We start from the raw sequence: 21,315 nt of genomic DNA on the forward strand, positions 1-21,315 counted from the left end.
GCCAATTGTTTACAAGATAATAAGTATAAGTGTATACATAGTTGAGAATACATGAAATAGGTACATATAAGAAAAATAAAAGAAGAATAAGAGAAACAATAGGACAGGGACGGTAGGCACGTTGGTGCGCTTTATGCACGCCCTTACAGACCTCTTAGGAAAGGGGTGAGGTCAATAGTAGACAGTCTAAGGTTAAAGTTTTTGGGGTTTGGGGAAGAAACTACAGAGTCGGGTAGAGTATTCCAGACATTGACCACTCTATTGCTGAAGTCGTATTTCCTGCAATCAAGTTTGGTGCGGTTAACTTTGAGTTTGTATCTATTGTGTGCTCTTGTGTTGTTATGGTTGAAGCTGAAGTATTCATTGACAGGTAGGACATTGCAATGTATGATTTTATATACCATGCTTAAATCAGACCGAAGACGGCGTAATTCAAGGTTTTCTAGTTCTAGAATTTCAAGTCTGGTGGCATAAGGTATTCTACAACGAGTAGAGGAGTGGAGAACTCTTCTTGTGAAATATTTCTGGACTTTCTCAATTGTGCTAATATCAGATATGTAATGTGGGTTCCAGACTGATGAACTGTATTCGAGTATTGGTCTAGCAAATGTTTTGTATGCTCTGGTTAGTAGTGTGATATTACCAGAGAAAAAGCTACGTAGGATTAGGTTAACAACTCTTAATGCCTTTTTGGCTATGTAGTTGCAGTGGGCTCTAGCACTTAGATCATTAGAGGTGAGTATTCCAAGGTCCTTTACAGAGCTTGGGTCATCAACAAGATCTTGACTATTCAGCTTGTATTTTATTTTCTGTTTTTTTTTGCCAATATGTAAGACAGAGCATTTATTTGTTGAGATTTGAAGTTGCCATTTGTTTGACCATTCTGATACATAGTCAAGATCTTTTTGTAGGGTAGCAGTATTGTCTGTGGTATTGAACAGCTTTACATCATCAGCGAAGAGAACGCAATTGCTCTTAATATGATCACAGAGGTCATTTATGTAGAGTATGAAGAGAGTTGGTCCTAGAACACTGCCTTGGGGGACACCACTATTGACAGGTACTGAATTTGATAGGACGCTCCCAATTTTGACCATTTGTTGTCTGTTTGCCAGGAATGCTTCTATCCAGTTATTCAGTTGTCCAGAGATACCATAGGATTTTATTTTTAGGAGTAGTTTGTTGTGTACCACTGAATCAAAGGCTTTACACATTTTATGATGTGGATTTATATATTTATTCATCAAATTTAGAAAGCTGTTCAACTCTCCCCATACTCTGAGTGACATTAACATTAAAATCAGAAAAATAAAATAACAGTATATGTCCACAAGAGATACATTCAAATTAATATAAAATTCTCTAAGGGAAAGCTGAAAATTAGATTGAAATTGTCCAGGACTGTAATGATGCCCTCCTGAGGAGAGTCAGAAGGTGATGCCCTCCTGAGGAGAGTCATATTAATATCTCCTTTAAGGCCAGTAGAATCACCTCTTCCCTCAAGAAAGGTAACATTAAGCATGGACTTAATCTAAGCCATCTCCCAAGTGGCCTACTAAAGCCAGGACGGCATAGATCTAATAAAGAAGTGACCAGGTTTGTAGTCCAAGATCATTCTCTACTTCCTTATGACTTAGAGACCCAAACTCTTCCCAACCAACATCTCAAGATTGTGCTTCAGGCTCCTTGACAGGATCCGCCCAGTAAGAACCCAATCCCAAGAAAATTTCTGTTTGACATTTCTAAGAAGCAGTGATGAAAAAGGGGGAGCTTACGTATTATATTTAAGTTCCTCAATTCCACCTATAAAAACCCACTGTGATTGCAAGCTCAGTGCACAATGATTCCTACCAATGACTACGAACAGCAAGTGAAAGATCAAGAATATTTAACAGAAACCAGAACACACATGCCAGCAAGAATAATTGGTAAATACTTCTTGATTCAGTTTAATGGTTGGAGAAAGATTAAGCATTTGTTTAGCACAGCTCCTTATTAGCTGTGTTTGCCTGGATTAAGAGGAGATATGATGTCATATTTATCATAAAACTCAGTTAATACTAGAATTAGAAAATTAGCTTTAAGTGAAACAGTTGCAGGAATGAACTAAATGTTAGGGTTAGCCTCCCCCAGTTCTGTGGTGGCTTTATCCTCAATTATTTCTAGGTGATTTTTCAGAATAGCCAGACATTCTGAAAAAGTAGTTTCTCCTAGGGGATCAAGGCCTGCTTTCAACTCAGAGGGGTTCTTAATTGGGATATAAATGCAGTCTTTTTATCTCAAAATATCTTTCTGTCCCAGATTAAGAGGCTTTAGAATGAAGTATTTCTCTAATTCTTTTATTATAAGTTCATTAACTTTGAAATTACATTTTTGTTAATTACATTGAAGCTTTCAATAACCATAGCAACAACTAATGCAAACTAAGCTAGAAAAAAAGGAAAGTTCAGAAGATACAGGAAAAAGAAAAGAAACAGAAGTAGAAAAGAAAAGAAAAAGACCATAAAAATGCATAAACTGTTATATCAACTTTCCCCCCCTCTTTCAAAGTTATAATTTTTTTTTTAAAAAAAACTCTTTTTCCCATAACCTAACTTTTATCTATATGCAGTTCAGAAATCATCTTTTCAATCTTAGTTCAGCAAAAAGTCCTTTTGGAGTTACCAGAAATATCAAACGAATATTTTATCCCTTATCAAATAATAGTCCAACTTTATATTCCTTTTTTGCTTTGCACATTCTTAACCTTTAAATCATTCTTATGGCATCACAGGATTTGGTCTTTCATCACTTGTTGGCATTTAAAAGAAATCTTCAAAGTTTTTACCAGGCTACTTTGTAAATCCCATAAAGGGGCATCTTCCAGGATTTCTTGCCGCATCTGTTCCACGTCCAGGTTCTTTTCTTGATTTGTCTTTTGCACTCCCATTTTAGTAATCTCAATTCTCTTGTTCACGTAAAAGTTTCTTAACATTTTTTTCTCATCAACTTCTAAAAGTTTATCCACTGAAATGTGTATCTGAAATATTAGCTATTAATATTTCAGTCCATATTTTAAAAAAATCTCAAGATGAGAAAAAGTTATAGCCAGTTTAGTCATTTTAATCTCTTTTTTTGCCTGGTCCTTTAGTTCTCTGTACTATCCAGTTGCAACCTTAATCAAGCTTCAGTTCCTAATATGGGTCTGGTTTCCTTTTAGTCATTTCTCATCAGTATAGTTTTTCAGATCAGCAAAAATATAATCAATCTTTCAAATCTCTCTGGTCTCCCAATCTGTTTAAAATATTCTTACATCAACATCCTCTTCCCTCCCCTTTTTTCAACTGCATATTATTTTTTTTAAAATTAAATTTTTTAAATTTAAAATTTCTTAAATCTGAAGAAGGTAAAATTCATGAGCTACCAGATTAAGCTCACAGCTGTGAAGGTCTTTAATATCCACAAATTTTTTAACAAATTGTGAATTTAAATTTAAAAGATAAACAGTAGTGAAACAGAATTATTCTGTTTATATTACATTATTCTATCCCTATGATTTCAATACTTTTTAGACATAGAATAGGTAATTAAAAATGGCATCCATATTTTTGACATGTTTCCTCCTTATTTTATTAATTAAACAAGGAAACTTTATGCAGGGAGCATAAACCTGACTCTAATTTGGATTAACTTTCTGAGCCGGAGAAAAATTATAAGATTATAACATATGCCCTGTATTTAAGATTAGTAACATAATTCCCCATGAATCAAATTTTTCAGGCAGAAAATATTACTTGGGTGGCATCACTGCTCAGCACAGAGCTAAAGGAAAAAAGAACTCAAAAATAAATACTGATGTTTTCTTTTGTTATTGCTAGGTTATTTATGTTTCAGAGCAATCTGCCATATAGAAAACCATATTATTTGCTCTTATTACTATGGGAAATACAGCAAGACCACATAGTCAGGTATGCACACATTCCTAACATTAGAAATATTATTAGAACACTACAGTAGAGCATTGTCTATCCAATGGTTTTATTGCATAAGGAGTTTTCAAGGCACAAACACTGGAAATAATTTGCATGCTAGATTCTAACTTGCTCTCTCTCTCTCTCCCTCCCTCCCTCCCTCCCCCTTCCCCCCCTCTCCCCCCCCACCTCTCTCCCTCTTTCTCTCTCTCCCCCCGCCCCCAAGACAGATATATCCCACAATGGAAATGGACATCTTCTATGACTTATGTGCTTCTGGCCATTTCTTACCTGTTGATCATCATATTGTTTGGGCTTGTGGCATCCCAAGGTAAATCAACTTTTTTGATTTCTGACATACTGTGTGGGCTTCAGGACAAAATGTTGTAGAAAGTGGCTTTAAAACTCTCTCAAATTCTTAGTATTCTAGACAGAGCAAGTTACTGAACCCCCAAAACATACATTAATTTCCAGCTGACTTGGTGCAATATAGAGCCATGTACATCAGGGGACAAAATAATAGTGTCAGCTTTACTTCTAATTGCCGTATGTTAGAATCCAACACTGTCTTTAAGATTAAGTTATAAATCATGATTTGCTGAACAAGCAGAGAAATGTCATGCAGGTAAGTAAAATAATCAGGTTGATTTAGGGTTTTTTACAGTTTTGCTTTCATTTCTTCTGTCAATACCCCAAATGGGAAGAAAAACAAGCCAGAAATAAGCCAAAATTCTGTGTTCAAACAAAGGACTTATAAATTCATTTTCTTTCCTGGCCAGAACAAAATGGAATGCAAAGAATTAGTCTGCAGATGGATTTATTTGATCAAGGGTGAAATCAAAAGGAATTCATCAGTGGTGGGATTCAAATTTTTTTACTACTGGTTCTGTGGGCGTGGCTTGGTGGGCGTGGCAGGGGAAGGATACTGCAAAATCTTCAGTCAGAGGTGGTATTTGCTGGTTCTCCAAAGTACTCAAAATTTCCGCTACCAGTTCTCCAGAACTGGTCAGAACCTGCTGAATACCACCTGTGGAATTCATCCTTTTACAAAATGGATTGAAAGAAGGAAATGGCTCTTCTCATTCTGCCCTTTAGCTACTTTATTAAGTATGCAATCCAATCCCTAGCCTCTCTTATTAAACAGTCCATCTGCACATGCAAAAGCCCAAGCATGTAAGTAAAGGCCAGAGGCAAGTTGAAAAGTTCCTGATGAGTTGAGAAGTTCATTTGCCTCTGCATAGTTCATTTAATACATTGAGGTTTGATTTAATAATTAATTACTAGAACAGTTGCCATATATTGAACAAATAAATAAATACTAGAACTGTTGTGCCAAACTTACAAGGCCCCTATGTCTATAATTTCTACTTTTTCCATATTGCGGCAAATAAGATGTTGATAGATAGATGATAGATAGATTATAGATAGATAGATCGATAGATCGGCAGAGCAATAGATGATAGACAGATAGATAGATGATAAATAGGTAGGTAGGTAGGTAGATAGATAGATAGATAGATAGATATAGATTGATAGATTGATAGATTGATAGATTGATAGATTGATAGATTGATAGATTGATAGATTGATAGATTATAGATACAGAGTGGTTGTGGTGGCCTAGAGGTGGAGCTCTTGCCTTACATTTAGGAGGCTGTGAGTTTGATCCAAGGAAGGAGGACAAAGAGATCTATCAGATCCATTTGAGTTATATTTAAATCTCCTTTCAAATTAATTTCATAGACATCCATTGCAGCTCCTTCTTGTTTTACCATTTTATTAGAACATGCTCCATTAGTTTTACCAAGCATTTGATCCATTCTGTCCAAAAGCTTGGCTGAATGGTATTGAAAAATGTGCACTAAGGATTTCTGCTCTATTCCTGTCCAGCCTTCCAGGTCTCCTTACCATTAAGCCTGCTCCCTGCCCCCCCAAGGTGGTATTCAGTAGGTTCTGACCAGTTCTGGAAAACCGGTAGTGGAAATTTTGAGTAGTTTGGAGAACCGGCAAATACCACCTCTGACTGGAGATTTTACAGTATTCTTCCCTGCCACGCCTTCCAAGCCAGGCCCACAGAACCGGTAGTAAAAAAAATTGAATCCCCCCCCTCCAAAGCAGTCGCCATTTTCTCACATGAGAGAAGATCTTCTAAATGAAAATTATAATTTAAAATCGCTCTGGTCCCTTAATCAATTGTTAACTTTCCAAAATCCCTATAATAAGCATCCTTTTGTTACATAGTAAAAAGAAAATCATATTTACACCATTGTCTTTTAAGGAGGCAAAAGCCCACCTGATATATATAGTACTTGCAGTCTGAAGGGTCTTAATCTCTCAATCCCAAAAAGTGATTAAATGTATGTAAGAATCAATCAAGTTTAATGTAGGCTGCTTTGTAAATGTGAGCTTGCTGTAATCCCAACTCCAGCCATTCCACTCATGCGCCAATCATAAGAATGACAGTTTCCATGGTCTACTTATGAGGAATGGCTGTCCAGAGTTGTAAATCTTACCTTTGTTTTGGAAAAATTAACACCAACTCAGATTCAGCATCCAATCGTGATTCCCCTCACAAAATCTGCCAGCCAGCAGAAGCTGGCAAGACACCTCACCATGGTGTTCACAGGATGTGCCCTGAAAGTCATGAGTTTATCAAAGCACAAATATATTCATGGAGAAAGAAGGAGGGGGGAGGGAGGGAGGGAGAGGGAGGGAGGGCGCGCAGCTGTAATTTGTGAAGGATACTTCCTTTGAGGCTTGAGACATATGATGTAGAGTTCAAAAGTTCTTACAAAGCTAACTCCACGTCTAGATTTTTTTCGGAGTGCCTAAGATCCCTTTTGAATATGGTATTTTTATTGCTTCTCAACTAGTAATATTGTGTACATTTCTATTCCTACAGGAAGCAGCAAATGGCAGCAACATCTAGAAAGCTGTAAGTCATTTTCAAGAAGTGGCTGGGATGGAGGGGCCCTAATTGTTGGGTGTGGGGGGGGTACTAATTAAAGTAGATCCCAACAGAGCCCACAATGGAGCCGTTTAAGAGAATAAATATCAATACAGTGAATTTTCCATGCAGGAGTGTACTCTAGCACCTCAGTTTTAAACAAGTAATTTCTTTGCATACCATGTGATTGCAGAAAACTTGGCAAATAGAGAAAGCCTTTTAAGCCTCTGTACAAGAGTCCACTGAGTAAAAACACAGTCACTGCCTTGAGGATCAAATTCCACCATAAAATCTGCTTTTTACAGTAAGTTGTTGCTTAGATAAGGAAGGGATCTTGGAGGTTTTCTAACCCAACTCCCTACCCAGGGCCATCATTTATTTCCATTACAATTGTGGTTCAGACATCTCTAAGGCAATTATGTTTCCCTCTCTTCTAAATTCTAACATGGTCTCTTCCTTTTTTTCAATGTACTAAATAATTCACTGCGACTAAGTTTATTCCTTTGAGTTCTTCCATGGGGAAACACTTAATTCCCTCACGCTGTACTTGGTGCACAGCTGAAATAGCCTTCCAATTCCCAGGTGATCATATCCTACAGCAGGCTTAGTTTTCTGCTTTTCTACGGCAGAAAAACTACATGCTTCCAAAATGCCAGTGCAATATCGCCGACATCTAGATCAAAACCTCTGGCAACACAAGTTAGAAAAGTTCTTTTATTTTTTTTATTTGCCAGTGTACCCATGTGGAGCCAAAAGCAGAGAATGGAAATATTTTGATGGTGCATGTTACTTCTTCTCCATCCAAGAAGTTATTTGGCACACAGCAGAGAATGATTGTGAAGAAAAGAATTCAAAATTGGTAGTCATTACCAATCAGTATGAACAGGTAAGGAGCCTGGTATTTGTTTGGGAGAAGGTATAGGTTTAAAAATTGCTACCAACTCCTGACTATCCATAGCTATGTTGGGAGGGAACATTTTGCCACTCACTATTTCTCTGTTACAAGTTACTGCCATTTTATCTCCTTGATTTTTGAAAGACAATTTACCATAGGGTAAAAAGGCAACTAGGAGTTGATTTACGTTGAATACATTACATACTATATTGAATGGCAACTAGGAGTTGATTTACATTGAATACATTACATACCATAGGTAGAATATATCTTCTGGTGCATTTTTGAACAAAGCAAGATGATCTGTACAAAGTAGTCATCATTATTTTGGAACATCAGCATATTCATTAAAAGTGGGGTTTTTTTTTTTTTTCCTTTTTGGAGAGCAGATAGCAAGATCTAGATATTGTGCCACTGAATTTTGCCATGTCACCAAAAAAGCAACATCACCTGCATGATTTGGAAGGTCTTCTTTACAACAACAAAAAAAAAAACCCTATCCAAACAAAACCTTTCCCCTCAAAGATATACACCCCTTGAAATTTTAGTCCTGCCCCTTCCAGTGATAGCATGATCATAAACTGTCAACTATTGATTGGATGCTGTAATATTAGGTTATCCATGAAGAAATGTCGCTGCGGATTCTAGTCAGGGATATAGTCCTGGGACATGCCAAATCAGCTCGTTATGATTTATGTCTGTCACAAGAGAGCCCATACACTATATATGTTCCTATTACCTATTTACACTCATACAACACCATACCGATACAAAGTGATATTGCAAGTCTGACAGAACTAAGAATCATCAAAAGCTAAGATAGGTGACATGGGAATAATTTGAGACTAAATGAAAATGCCTGGTAATCTTAACTTTAAAAAAGGAGCATGAGAACATGTAAGATAGAAGTGGGCCATGCCACCTTTTCTTCGTTTAGCATTTGCCTTTTAGTCCCAAAAAGGAAATGGAGTATATCTACATGGGGCAAGTGACTTCCCAAGGGAAAGCTATGTTGACCTGTTGCCTTAATCCAAACATGGGACAGAAAGTTTATTGCAAACTACATTTCCCAAGATTCTTTGGGGAAGGCAGGGAAATGAGATCCAAAGCTCCTACAAAGTTGCAGTTTCAGTAGGAGGTCTTCAGAGCTAAGCAATGCTTCCAGCATGTGTATGGCTACTTCTAAAAGAAACAGAAAATTTAGTAGCCAATGGATACATGCACATATGGAGTCTATGCCATTTTGAAACCACACTCGACCTCACCTTTGAGCGAAGTGAGGTCAGATTTTTAGAAGGGGTAGAGAATTCCTTGCTCATAATATTTCTGAGTTGGTGGAAATAAAAACAACTGCTTTTGATGGCTTGTGGAGTAATTGGTATAGAATTGGTATAGAAATTTCCAGTTCGAATCTCACGAGGCTCAAGGTTGACTCAGCCTTCCATGCTTCTGAGGTGGGTAAAATGAGGACCCAGATTTTGGGGGGCAATAGGCTGACTCCGTAAACCACTTAGAGAGGGCTGTAAAGCACTGTGAAGCGATATATAAGTCTGAGTGCTATTGCTAGTGCTATTTCTGGCTCTGGAAGACTAGTTTTTCAATCCAGCATGCCTACAGAATATAACAGATAATCAGAGTTGGAAGGGGCCTTATAGGTCATCTAGTCCAACCCCCTGCCCAAGCGGGAGACCCTATACCATTTCTGACAAATGGCAGTCCAATCTCTTATTGAAGGTCTCAAGTGATGGTAACCCACAAGCTGTGATTCATGCAACAGAGCAATGGGCAGCTACCTCAGTAGCAAGAATGGGAACTCATTCCTCCAGATCTCACTAAATACAATTCTCAACAAGCCAGCCAATGTGGCCCATGGTGAAGGATGTTGTGAATTATAGTTCACAACATGTGGATACCCACAAATCCCCATTTGTAAATGACACATGATGTTTAAAAATGTGACAGAACTCCATGGGAGAAGATTATTAGTTGATATAGACCCTTACATTTTTTTTTCACAAAGTATATTAATATATTTCAGCGTATCATCTATAATTAAGGCTGCTATACTAGAATATTCCAGAGAAATGGCTCCTCCATTTTAAAAAAAAAAAAAAGGAAGGGGGGTGGTTTCTTCCATGTTCTTTTTATGTGGGAAAGAAACATAGAAGTGATGGCAGAAAAAAAAATCAAGAAAATTGCAATTGGAAGATGATGTTTGTCAAAGGATCTTATTGAATGCTACAAATAAGGCAAATCAATTTCATACTCAAAGCTCTAGCAGGATGGTCTCTTACACATACATATCAGAGTCAAGGTCACTGAATTAACCAAAACATATTTTTGGAATAAGTACTACAGGAAGGTCTTGTAAAATAGGATTGTAGTTAATTACTACGAATACAGATAAAAGAGTGCTTCCAGATGAATTCAACTTAAGTATTTGGGAACACTGTTGTTGTTGTTGTTACTGCTGCTGCTGCTGTTATAACTTTGATTCCTTCTCCCTTCCCCAACTTTTGGCACCCTAGAATTTCCTCCAGTCTCAAACCAGGAATGAGCGCTACTGGATTGGACTCAGTGATCACAATGCTGAAGGGCAATGGAGATGGGTCGATGGCACAGACTACAGAACCAGCTTCAAGTAAGACAAGCCTATGCGGTGCACTTTTCATATCCTACCGTACTATTAGACAGGTGTCTTAACGAATTTCCTGAATTTTCCATTCTGAAAAAGCAGAAACACAAGTTGTATGTAGCTCCTTTCATCTTAAAAGTATTTCTCAAACTTGATCACTTTAAGATGTAGGGATTTCAATTCCCAGAATTCCCCAGCCAAAATGCTGGAACTCCTAGAATTCCTTACCCAGAATGCTGGACTGGGAATTCTGGGAGTTGAAATCCACAGATCTTAAAGTGGTTAAGGTTGAGAAACACTGCCCTAAATTAACAGGCACGAACTATGCCACAAAGCCTCAACTTCCATGATGCTTGGGAGAAAAGACTAATATAGCACTGCGTTGGTATCTTAAGTATTTCTTCTTAGCCTTTACCTGCACAGAATTTTCCATAAGATATCCCTATAAAATATCTGACTGTTACTTATGGTAATTCGGTGACTTTCAAATACAATATTGACCAATACAGTATTGACAAATAGCTGGAAGGAGCAAGGATCCAAGCATTTATTTTTTTAAGCATATTTTCAATCAGTAATACATTAGGAAACCATTGGGAAAAAACACAATCACCCTTTAAAACAATGTATAGTTGATCTACTTGAAGTGGCAGTCCAATGAGATTTTTCAAATGAAGGCAACATCCATATATACTCATGCAAGATATGCCTGTTAGTCACGTGACTTCATAACTGAATACTTGCAGTTATGAGCAATTTAAGCAGCCGGTGCTCTTGGCTATCTTGCTGTTTTCCTGAGACCATATCAGAGCAGTGCTTGGCATAAGATAAAGGAGATAACATACAGAATTGCCAGCATGCTACCAGTAAGTGTTTAGTTGGCAATGGAGAGTAGTTAGGAAGGGCAAATACTGAGTGGGTGGAAGTTCCATGGGCATTCTAGAGACTTGCAAGTCCATGCTTATAGATCCCTAGTAATGTCTGAAAATAGCCAAAGCAACTCCAATGTATTGGGCTTGAAAAGATAGTGAGATGAAAAAGCTGGTCATCTAACAATGGCTTTAAATACCAAATGTTTCTCCTATAAGATGGCCTCACTGGTAAAGAGGATTACTTGACCCAGTTGATCACAAGAAGCAACCATAGCTGCTAGTTCTCCTCTGTTTTCAGTTATTCCTTCTAACTAGAGCAGAGGTGTAAAACTCACGTCATCACGGCGGCATCACATGACGTATCGGGGGTTTTTTTTTCCCCTTCGCTAAACCGAGCATGGGCTTGGCCAGGGCATGACGCATCCAGCCCACAGGCTGGGAGTTTGACAGCCCTGAACTAGAGTAAAGAACATAATGAAGATTCTTTTACTTGCCTTGTTCTCGTCTTTCAAGAAGATATTCAGTTTGGAGCTCAATAAGCACAGAGGCATTCTAAAAATCCTACAAAATCTGGAATTCACCTACTCATTCATCACTACTATTCTTGCTGCTCATTCATTGCACATATTTTTGTCAACCATCTTCCCTTTCACTGCTAGCTCACCTAAGATGAACAAGCAGTGTTAACAAGGGGAATATGGAGACTCAGCTAGCTGGCAGTGGACTTCTACTGAGCCTTGGACATTGACAAGAAGTCCATAATGTCAACCATTAGGGATACACTTATTCACGAGTAAGAAGTAGAATGAAGGAAGTTATGAAGATGGCAAATGTGATAGACAGTGCCTACCCCAAATCATTTTAATGAGGTAATTTGCATTTAATCCCCAAGAAGAAACCAAGGGTGGAATTACATGTGAAAAGGACTTTAGGTAATAGCTTCCAGATGTTGCTGAATTATAATTTCTAATATACCTCAATATTAATTATGATGGCTAGTACTGTTGGCATTTGTAAATCCAGAAGAGCACTAATTCCATGTCCTTGTATAGCTTCTAAGAGTCATGTGAGGAAACAGCCTTCTCCATAGATGAGAAGACAATGATATAAGATGCAGGGCCTGGTGTACAGATAGATATTGTGTTAATATTAAACCTTCCCAATCTGGCAGATCTCCAGCTAAGTTTTGAAGGCCTAGATATGCTTCCTGAAGTTTCATACTGGAAAACAGTAGGATATACACGATTGACCCAAAGCCACCACTGGAAAAGTACAGACTTTCTGCGTTAGGTTATACTTGGCAGGCAGAAGATGATATGAGTGAAAAGGAAAGACATCTCATTCTGAATTTCTCTCAGACTAATTTGACTCTCTTGCTTATTTAGGAATTGGCAAGAAGGTGAACCCAATGATCACAGCAGTAATGAAGACTGCGCCGAGCTCTTTAAGTCTGGAAAATGGAATGATGTATCCTGTAATACAAAAAAATTTTATGTATGCAAAAAGCCTTTATCTTCCTAAAAAATCATGGGCAAAAAAAAATTGAAGGAGAAGGAAATCATGTACTTTGGAATCCCAAATATCCTGCTGGAATGTAGCTACATACACAAAAAAGCCCAGTCAACTAGCAGAGCAGAGCATAACATAGCATAGCAAAGTACATTGTACTTAGATATGTTGGTTGGAGCCACTTTGGTAATGGTGAAGTGACTGTTCAGATCCCAGGATTCTTTGAACACACAAACCAACCAAAGGCTGACATTAACCTAGAAACTTTACCCATGTTTTGTAATTGTTTCTCAATCTAATCACTGAACTATCTAGAATTCTCTGTAATAATTATGAAGGAAATACACTCTGAACCTGCTCAGAAGCCACTTAATCTATGTTTATTTACCCTGTTCCAACCTTGGTTGTGAAAACTGGTGCCTGCAGGGATAAATCAAGAAGTAGATGCTGTAAGCCAACAGAATATTTTAGCATGTATTAGTTATAGTGATCTTGTTTAATTTAAAAAAATAACAATACTAGGATTTTAGCAGGCATCCTTGCCCATGCAACAAGAGGTCTTTGTTGTATTCAGATCTTCATTTGAAATCAGCACATCACTTTAGAAACAATTATCTCAATTGGCCCTGAACAGATTGTTTAGTGTGTGGGACAGACAAACTTTGTCCATTTCAATCTTCACCATGTTCTCACCTATCCTTTTCAAGGTACTTTGCCAAGTTGTACATATGCCTCCTAATAAACTTCAATTTAGATACATTTTCTTCATGTTAAGTGTATTGGTGCTTTTCTCTAATAAAGCTAATGATGGAGTACGCTTTTCTCACATATGTGTAAGCTCCAAGATACATTTATAAGTTTTCCTTTAATGGCAAGTCAAATTCTGGGTCTCAAAGATGTCAGTACATGCTTCACACTACATAAAAGGGCAGGGGATGTGAAGAGGATAAACCCAGATCGAATGAATTTTCCTCCATTTCCCCTGAAGAAAGCTGATAATGTTAAATAAGTGAAAATGAAAACTAATTTTCTAACTTAGCTAAAGATATCCAGTATCATCAATAACTGGGATTGCTAAAGGATGGAGTCACTGAAGCAGTAGGCGTGAGCTTAAATGGACTCCAGAAAATGGTAGAGGACAGGAAGCAGTGATGGGATTCAAACATTTTTACTACCGATTCTATGGGTATGGCTTAGCGGGCATGGTGTGGCTTGGTGGTGTGGCTTGGTGGGCATGGCAGGGGAAGGATACTGCAAAATCTCCACTTCCTTCCCATTCCTGGGGGGAAATTACTGCAAAATCCCCATTCCCTCCTCACTAACCTTCTTTCCAGCTCCCTTCACCTGTGCAGGGCAACAAAAGAAGACCCAGCTGATTAGCTGGGACTCGGGAGGCAGAGAATAGATGGGGGCGGGGCCAGTCAGAAGTGGTATTTGCCGGTTCTCTGAACTACTCAAAATTTCCGCTACCAGTTCTCCAGAACTGGTCAGAACTTGCTGAATACAACCTCTGACCGGAAGGCCTGGAGGAACGTTGTCCATGGGGTTACAATGGGTCGGACACGACTTCGCAACTAACAACAACAACAAAGAAAGGAACTGGGGAAAATTACTGCCTTCCAATTGCTAGTGACGATGGAAATGCGAAGTGGGAAAGGATCACAAGGATTATTTAGTTCAACTCTCTTCAGTGTGCAGAACAAACAATTCAACAATGTTCAAAGAGTGACTGTTCAGCCTTTTTTTTAAAAAAACCTCCATGTTCTGTAAGTAGAAAATTGCACTGTGAAATAGATTTTACTTTGTCTGGTTGTGTGTATATGGCTTTTTTTGTTGTTTGTTTTTGCCTGTGTTGTGTGTATATGGCTTTTTAAACAAAATCTACTTAGATAAAGCCTAATGCCCATTATTTCTGGTGTGTGTTTCTATGGCAGTGGAAAATCATTCCTAGCCATCTTCTCCATGGTGCCTTTATATGTACCTGAACACTGATTCTGTATCACATCCCTTCTACCTTTTCTTTTTTTCAGACTGAACATGCTCTTTCAGCTTGTCCTCATATGGCATGTCCTCAAGCGCTGGTATCATCTTCGTTGCCTTCTCACCCTGCTCAATCCCATCAATGTTTTTGTGAAAATGTGGTGCCCAGAATCATATACAGTGTTCCAGGTGTAGTCTTACCAATGCAGGGAATAAAGACTTCACAGGTCTTTGATACTAAGAAATGTGTTCTTTTTTATATTTAAAGAAAAACCAAATTATTGAACATTGTAGCATCAAAGTTCTCATTAAAAATATATCCAGAATTGTCCTTCCAAACCAAAATTCACCCATTTCATCTGTAAATTCTCTAGTCAGCAATACACAAATGGAACAGCCATCCGTCCATCCGAAGAGAAATGGCTGATTGCATTCAGATGTTATTCCCTGAAGGAATCCCAAAATTGTGGCTGCTACATTCAGAAGAAAAAGCAACTAAAGGATGTAAGTGGAAACAAAGAAGAGGCTTACTAGGGCTAGTGCATTTGGACCACAAAAACCTGAGGAAACATCAGATGGCATAGCCTTTGTTCAGTGGTGGGATTCAAATAATTTAACAACTGGTTTTCTGCCCTAATGACCGGTTGGGTGGTTGTGGTCAGGGGGCATGACAGCACTCAGCCTCCTGCAGCACTCTACCAGTCAAAATGTGGTGCAGGGGTTAATTACAAAATGTGGGCTTTGCTTTATGACATCCAGATCCTGCAAGCAAGAGGTGTGAACTGCACATTTGGTTATGGAGAAATATCCCCAAAGTCAGATGCACACTAAAGGTAGATTGACTTTTAACTTACACACCTTCCCAGCAAACAGCAAATTTTGAAGCTCCAGGTAAAGAGGATTCATTTTAGGATGAGTAACCACAGTTTGCATGTTGGAGGTTCCTAAAGGAATGCTGGAAAACTCTGTATTTTAAAGAACATTTGAGGGAGGGGTGCAGAATAGCCCTTCTCTGCCTGAGGCTGTAGAGATCTGGCACCAATCAAAACACTGTTTGTGAAGCAACTGATCAACACTGACAGGGTAAGCCACTAGTATATGAAAATAAGAGCAAACTCCACTCCCTTCTAGTACTGATGATGTTACCTAATTTGGTAATGAAATATCTGCAAGAAAACCATCAAGGTCAGAAAGCACCAAGGATCCCACAGTTCAACTCTGAGCTACAAATATTCTCTTCTATCGATAAACATTTTTTGGGTTAGAGGGACTGCCTTATGTGCAGGGATGGGATCCAACCAGTATAACTACTGGTTTTGTTGCTCTCTGTTGCGTGAGTTGTGTGAGTGCAATTTACGACCTGCTGAGCTGCCCGAACAGCTGAGCAGCGCTGCGTGCAAGTGTGCAGCGGTTGGAAAAGCCCTTTTTTCCTGCTTTTTCAACCGCAGCTGTGTTGCGCAAAGCAGCTGCAATTGAAAATGCAGGAAATAAAGGTCAAGTAAGAGCCCGGGTGGGCGGATGGGCCAAAACAGCAGCAGAAATAGAACCGGTTCTATGTCTGCTCTCTGTTTGCTGCTTTTCATAGCAACCGGTTCTACAGAAGTGGACAGAACCGGTAGAATCTCATCCCTGCTTATATGAGATGGCTCTCAGTGGATTTCCTTCTAAATTTTGATGTGATTTGTGTAAATAAGGAATGTAGAATGATAATGGCTGAGTATTTGATCATTCATGCATCAAAAAAATACAAAGCTAAGGGATAAATAAAAAAACAGATTTGAAAAAAAGAAAAGACTTAGGAAAGAAAAAGTGAAAGTGTAAGAAGAAAGAGGAAAAGAAGGAAAACTGAAAAAGAATGACTTCCAATTTTCTTTGATACATATCAAACTCTTACTCTAAGATTAATATTTGTCTACATTATTTCCATAATCCCATATCTAATCATCAAAGCCCAGATCAACTTTTAATTTCAGTTTTGCACAAAAACTCCAGCAATGGTTCATATCGCTTTAAATCACTATTTGTTAAGGAAACCACAACTGATTTATTTAATTACACCAAACTCTACATAAAACAGAAATGGAAAATCCTAAGCTCTAGTGTAGACCCATGCTTCTCAACTTTGGCAACTTTAAGGTGCATGGACTTCAGTTCCCAGAATTCCCAAGGCAGCATGAAGTTCGCCCATCTTAAACTTGCCAAGACTGAAAAACACTGATCTACAGATAGGATTTTTCCATTCCTCTTTAATGGTTCTTACTTATAAAAATCAGGTGCGGCTCACTTAACAATGGCTTTGCTTAGCAACAGAAAGTCTGGGCCCCCATTGTGGTCATACAGATACAGTACTATGCAGGGGTGAGATTCAAATTTCTTAACAACCGGTTCTGTGGGTGTGGCCTAATTTCTGGGTGTAGCTTGGTGGTCATGTGACTGAGTGGTCATGGCTTGCTGGCTGGGCATGGCTTGTATGTAAACATTGTAAATATTTATGTAAATATTGAATTTTTTTTATTTAAAAAGAACAACTTTTACCCAAAATCAGGCAAAGCAGGCAGTCAGATTGAGTTGCTGGCAGAATCACTGATTCACTCACAGATCTTCCTTTCTGCAATCTGCTGCCTGAATCTGTCACATAAAATTTTTCTTGCACAACGCAGGCAAGTTGGATGGCATGCATGTGAGATAAGGAGTGACTGGGCAGGAGGAGGGGTGAATGGGGAGGGCAGGGCATGATTTGCCGGTTCTTCAAACTGCGCAGAATGGTAACAACCAGTTCTATAGAACTGGTCTGAACTGGTAGAATCCCACTTATGAGCCACTTATTACTTATGAGCCATCATAATGCAAAATCCTCACTTTCACCCTATCCCAGAGCAGCCACCATCCTCATTAACTCCAAGCTTTCGCTCCGTTTTCCCAGATGTAAGGTAACAAAGAAGACAATGTGACTACAGTTTAAAAGTTCAGTCAGACCTTCCAACTTCTCGGGCGGGGGGCGGGAGATTCACAAAGTTGGAAGGTCTGGCTGAACTTTTTAAAAGCTGGTAGTCACATCGTCTTCTTTTGTTGCCCTGCATGAAGGAGAACGGAGCTGGAAAGCAGGTTATGAGGGAATGGTACTTGCTGCAGGATTTTGCAGGAGGCCGTGTAAACCAAAAACTGGCTGCAGGGGGGGGGCAGCCTCCCAGCTGATCAGCACAGTTCCCTGTCATGCCCCTGCAGCCTCCCCACCCTGAATGGCAACCCTGGTGGTCTGGGCAGGGCGAGCCAGTGATGGAATCAACTGGTCACCAAACAATGCAAAAAAAATTAACAACCGGTTCAGGTGAACCGGTGTGAACTGGCTGAATCCCAACATTGCCTTTGTTGCTATCTAATTATCTATTAAAATAATACTCTTCTGAGGTTATCATCTAATAATCTTGAGAATAGTACAAATTTGGCTATCTATCTATCTATCTATCTATCTATCTATCTATCTATCTATCTATCTATCTATCTATCTATCTATCTATCTATCTTCTGTCAAATTTGTATAGTTGCCCACCTCACCACAAGCAACTCCACATACTTATGTTGCATTTAGCTTGCCAGTGACTATGAAATATAAAAAGCATTCAATCTACCTGAGAAATGTCATAATACAGGTGTGATATAACTATTACGAATGCCCTTGTTTAATGAACAGTATAAGGAAACATAGTCAAATCCTCTTGACATGAATATACTGTACATGGTCAGCATGGTCAATATCTTTCAGTATTTTCCATATTCTACAGTAGAGAGTAGAGCATTGAAATGCTCTGTGTTGCTGTAGAAGTTCGAAAATATTTTTGCAGTTTGCTGGCTGAAAACTTTTATTGAAGGGGTATATCCACGTCATATTCTTTTATTCTTCCATATTCCAATTGCATTCACTTACCAAAGTTATTTCACAGCATGAGTTTACCACCCAGTATTTACTCTCCACTGCCTCCCAGGCAAGGGAATTTTTTAAACAGAGTCCTAGATTTCAATGCCCAAACTGAGGTGAAACTATTGGCAAAACATAGATATTTAAGTTAGTTGGCTAAGAACAAAACTATTATCCAATTTGAAAAATATCTGTCAATGAGTTTGATACAACTCTTAAGAAAGGCCAATGCTTTCCTGAAAATCCTTAGGTTTAGATTTGAGAATCGTGATAGGACTGGGGAGAATGAAGACAAATTGATGGAAATGAAACAAGGCAAGTGACCCTTAAAAGACTTTGCATGGGACTTTAGAAGGGTTGCAAGCCATTTCATGGACTGGCCTGAGAGAATACTGTTGCATTATTTCAAGAACACTATTGACCCAGAAGCTTAAAAGGCCTGTAATATTAGAGGGATACCCAAGACACTCCAGGATTGGTATGCAATGTCCCTCAGGCTAGACAGAGAAATCAACCCACAAAAAACTCCCTTCTTGAAGACCCTCCTAGGAGACAAGTGACCAGAAGGCCTCTAACCAGACCAGCTGAAGCTGCTCCAACCCGACCCACCAGCATGATAAAGAATTATCATTGTGGCCAGGAAGGCCATAGAGCAGCTGACTGACTGGCTCCTGCACCTGTTCTACAAGCTCCACAACCAAGGCCTAGTACAGGCTTGCTGGCACTCTGACAAGGCCCATACTAGAGAAAGATTTGGGTTGTTGGATTGATGTAGATGCTTCCATCACTTGCCATATCATGAAAAGACATGTGTATGTGATGCTCCAGCTATCAAAGATATTGCTCATGTTTTCTTGACTGTAGATTGTGTGCTTCTCTTAGGCATAGATATTTAACATCTACTACATGCTACTACATTCTAAGACATTTTGTGGGACACAGAAACCATGTGTTTCTGTTTTTTAGCATTTTTACCCAGCTTGAAAATAGGTAGCAAAAGTACAGAGAGCCAACCCTCCATAATAAAAACAGTTTCAACAAATAACTCATTTTGGTTAATCAGATGCTAACCACCAGAGAGACTTGGTCAAGCTCTAAATGGAGGACTGCCTTGGGTACAGAAGATGATACCTCAAAAAATTATCTCAAAAAATCTTATTTGGATTTTTAGTTGGGGGGTGGGGGGGAAATCTTTATATGTAAAGGCCTGGAAATCATACTGGACTTGTACAACTATTTTCCAATGGAAAACATTGAGCACTGAGAGACTTATGCATTTATTTATTTAATGAGATGAAATGTTATAACTGATACGCTTCACACTAAAAATTCACATTTGGCTTCCACTTTCAACATACAGTGGTTTTTAAATTGTCTGACCCCTTTTGCCAGTCTCGTATAAATTCATTATCCTCACAAAAAAACAAAACACAAGCATCTTAGTAACAAGAGTCCCTAAGTAGATGCTTGACTCATAAACAAGCATCTACAAATTGTTCCATTACCTCCAGGATATGCCCAATTAACTCCTTGAGGGGGGAATTATTTTCTGTTTAAGAACCACTGATGAGGGAATAAAAAAAAATCATTACAGGGTTGTTTTTTTCCTGGAAGATAATCCTTTTATTATTGTTGTTGTTTTCTGCTACACCCCCCACATCATGTTTCTCAGTTACTGAAACAGTAATGTATAAAAAAGGTAAGTGAATTTAGGAAATAGCATCAGGTTTATGGTGGATAACATATCTAACTGTTCCCTCAAAGTATCCAAAATTGTCAGCCAGGAATTGGAAAACAAGACAGCAGAGTTTTAAAAAACTCTTTCTCCTGTTAGTTTCACCTCTTGATGATGGACATATTTCATCTCTTAGTGCTTTCTGTGCTTGGTTGCTTTCTTGCAAGTATTTTATTACCCCACTAGGTAGCATCATCAGTGCACTTCATCTCTTACTTTCAGAGTGCACCACCAAAGTTTCTTGCCCACCTGCAATGCTTCTGGGTGGATTAGTATTTAAATATACCTAGTTGAAAGAAAATAAGCTTTCTTTGATTTGTTCAAAGATACAGAGAGACGCAGCAACCTTTGTCTGAGGATTTAGCACCCATGTTTTCCCTTCTTTTACTTTCCCTCTAAAACAGTGTTTTTTAAACTTGGTAACTTTAAGATGTATAACTTTCAACTCCCAGAATTCCCTAGCCAGCAGGCTGATTAGGGGATTCTGGGAGCTGAAGTTGACACATCTTAAAGTTGCCATGTTTGAAAAATTCTGCTGTAAATTTTAGATTAACAGATGCCCAGAATAATAGCTCTAGACTAAAACAGATGGATGATTGAATTTCAGCCCAAACAAGTGAGAAAACGTTGCCTTCCCAGCTTGCAAGAGGCCAGAAGCCTAGGAACTGGGTGCTTCCAACATCCAGTTTTAGAATATAAAACTCTCAGAGCTGCTGAAATATTTCCAGAATTAAAAAAAAAAAAGTAGAAATCATTCTGAGTCCAAGCAATATCAGAAAGTGTCCCAAAGGTGCTTTCTTTCTAAAGGCAACTGGACTTTCTTGTTTTGCTAGAAAACGTTTTGCTTCTCATCCAAGCTAGAACTGAAGAAGCTTC

At 38.6% G+C, this 21,315-nt stretch overlaps 1 protein-coding gene across 2 annotated transcripts; it reads left to right on the forward strand.

The window, feature by feature from the left end:
• Positions 1 to 1,774: 1,774 nt before the first annotated feature.
• Positions 1,775 to 13,576, forward strand: LOC113416097 (hepatic lectin-like). Of its 2 annotated transcripts, none has more exons than XM_026673788.2 (6): positions 1,775 to 1,928; positions 4,177 to 4,281; positions 6,853 to 6,885; positions 7,632 to 7,783; positions 10,321 to 10,433; positions 12,685 to 13,576. In XM_026673788.2, the coding sequence occupies exons 1-6, from the start codon at positions 1,841 to 1,843 to the stop codon at positions 12,818 to 12,820; spliced, it is 627 nt and encodes a 208-aa protein (XP_026529573.2). In that variant the 5' UTR covers positions 1,775 to 1,840; the 3' UTR covers positions 12,821 to 13,576. The 2 variants fall into 2 exon arrangements, with proteins under 2 accessions (XP_026529573.2, XP_026529574.2); XM_026673789.2 differs by having other exon boundaries at positions 1,842 to 1,928; positions 4,181 to 4,281.
• Positions 13,577 to 21,315: the final 7,739 nt, after the last annotated feature.

The sequence above is a fragment of the Notechis scutatus genome, chromosome 2 (assembly GCF_049901735.1).
Source record: "Notechis scutatus isolate UNSWTSFEM ecotype Mainland chromosome 2, rNotScu1.2, whole genome shotgun sequence".
Lineage (NCBI taxonomy): Eukaryota > Metazoa > Chordata > Lepidosauria > Squamata > Elapidae > Notechis > Notechis scutatus.

Excerpts from the sequence above, each read along its gene's own strand:
- LOC113416097 (XM_026673788.2), top strand. The coding sequence starts at position 1,841 with ATGATTCCTACCAATGACTACGAACAGCAAGTGAAAGATCAAGAATAT. Across the intron at positions 1,929-4,176 it reads CATGCCAGCAAGAATAATTG|ACAGATATATCCCACAATGG; the intron begins GTAAATACTTCT and ends CCCGCCCCCAAG. Across the intron at positions 4,282-6,852 it reads TGGGCTTGTGGCATCCCAAG|GAAGCAGCAAATGGCAGCAA; the intron begins GTAAATCAACTT and ends CTATTCCTACAG.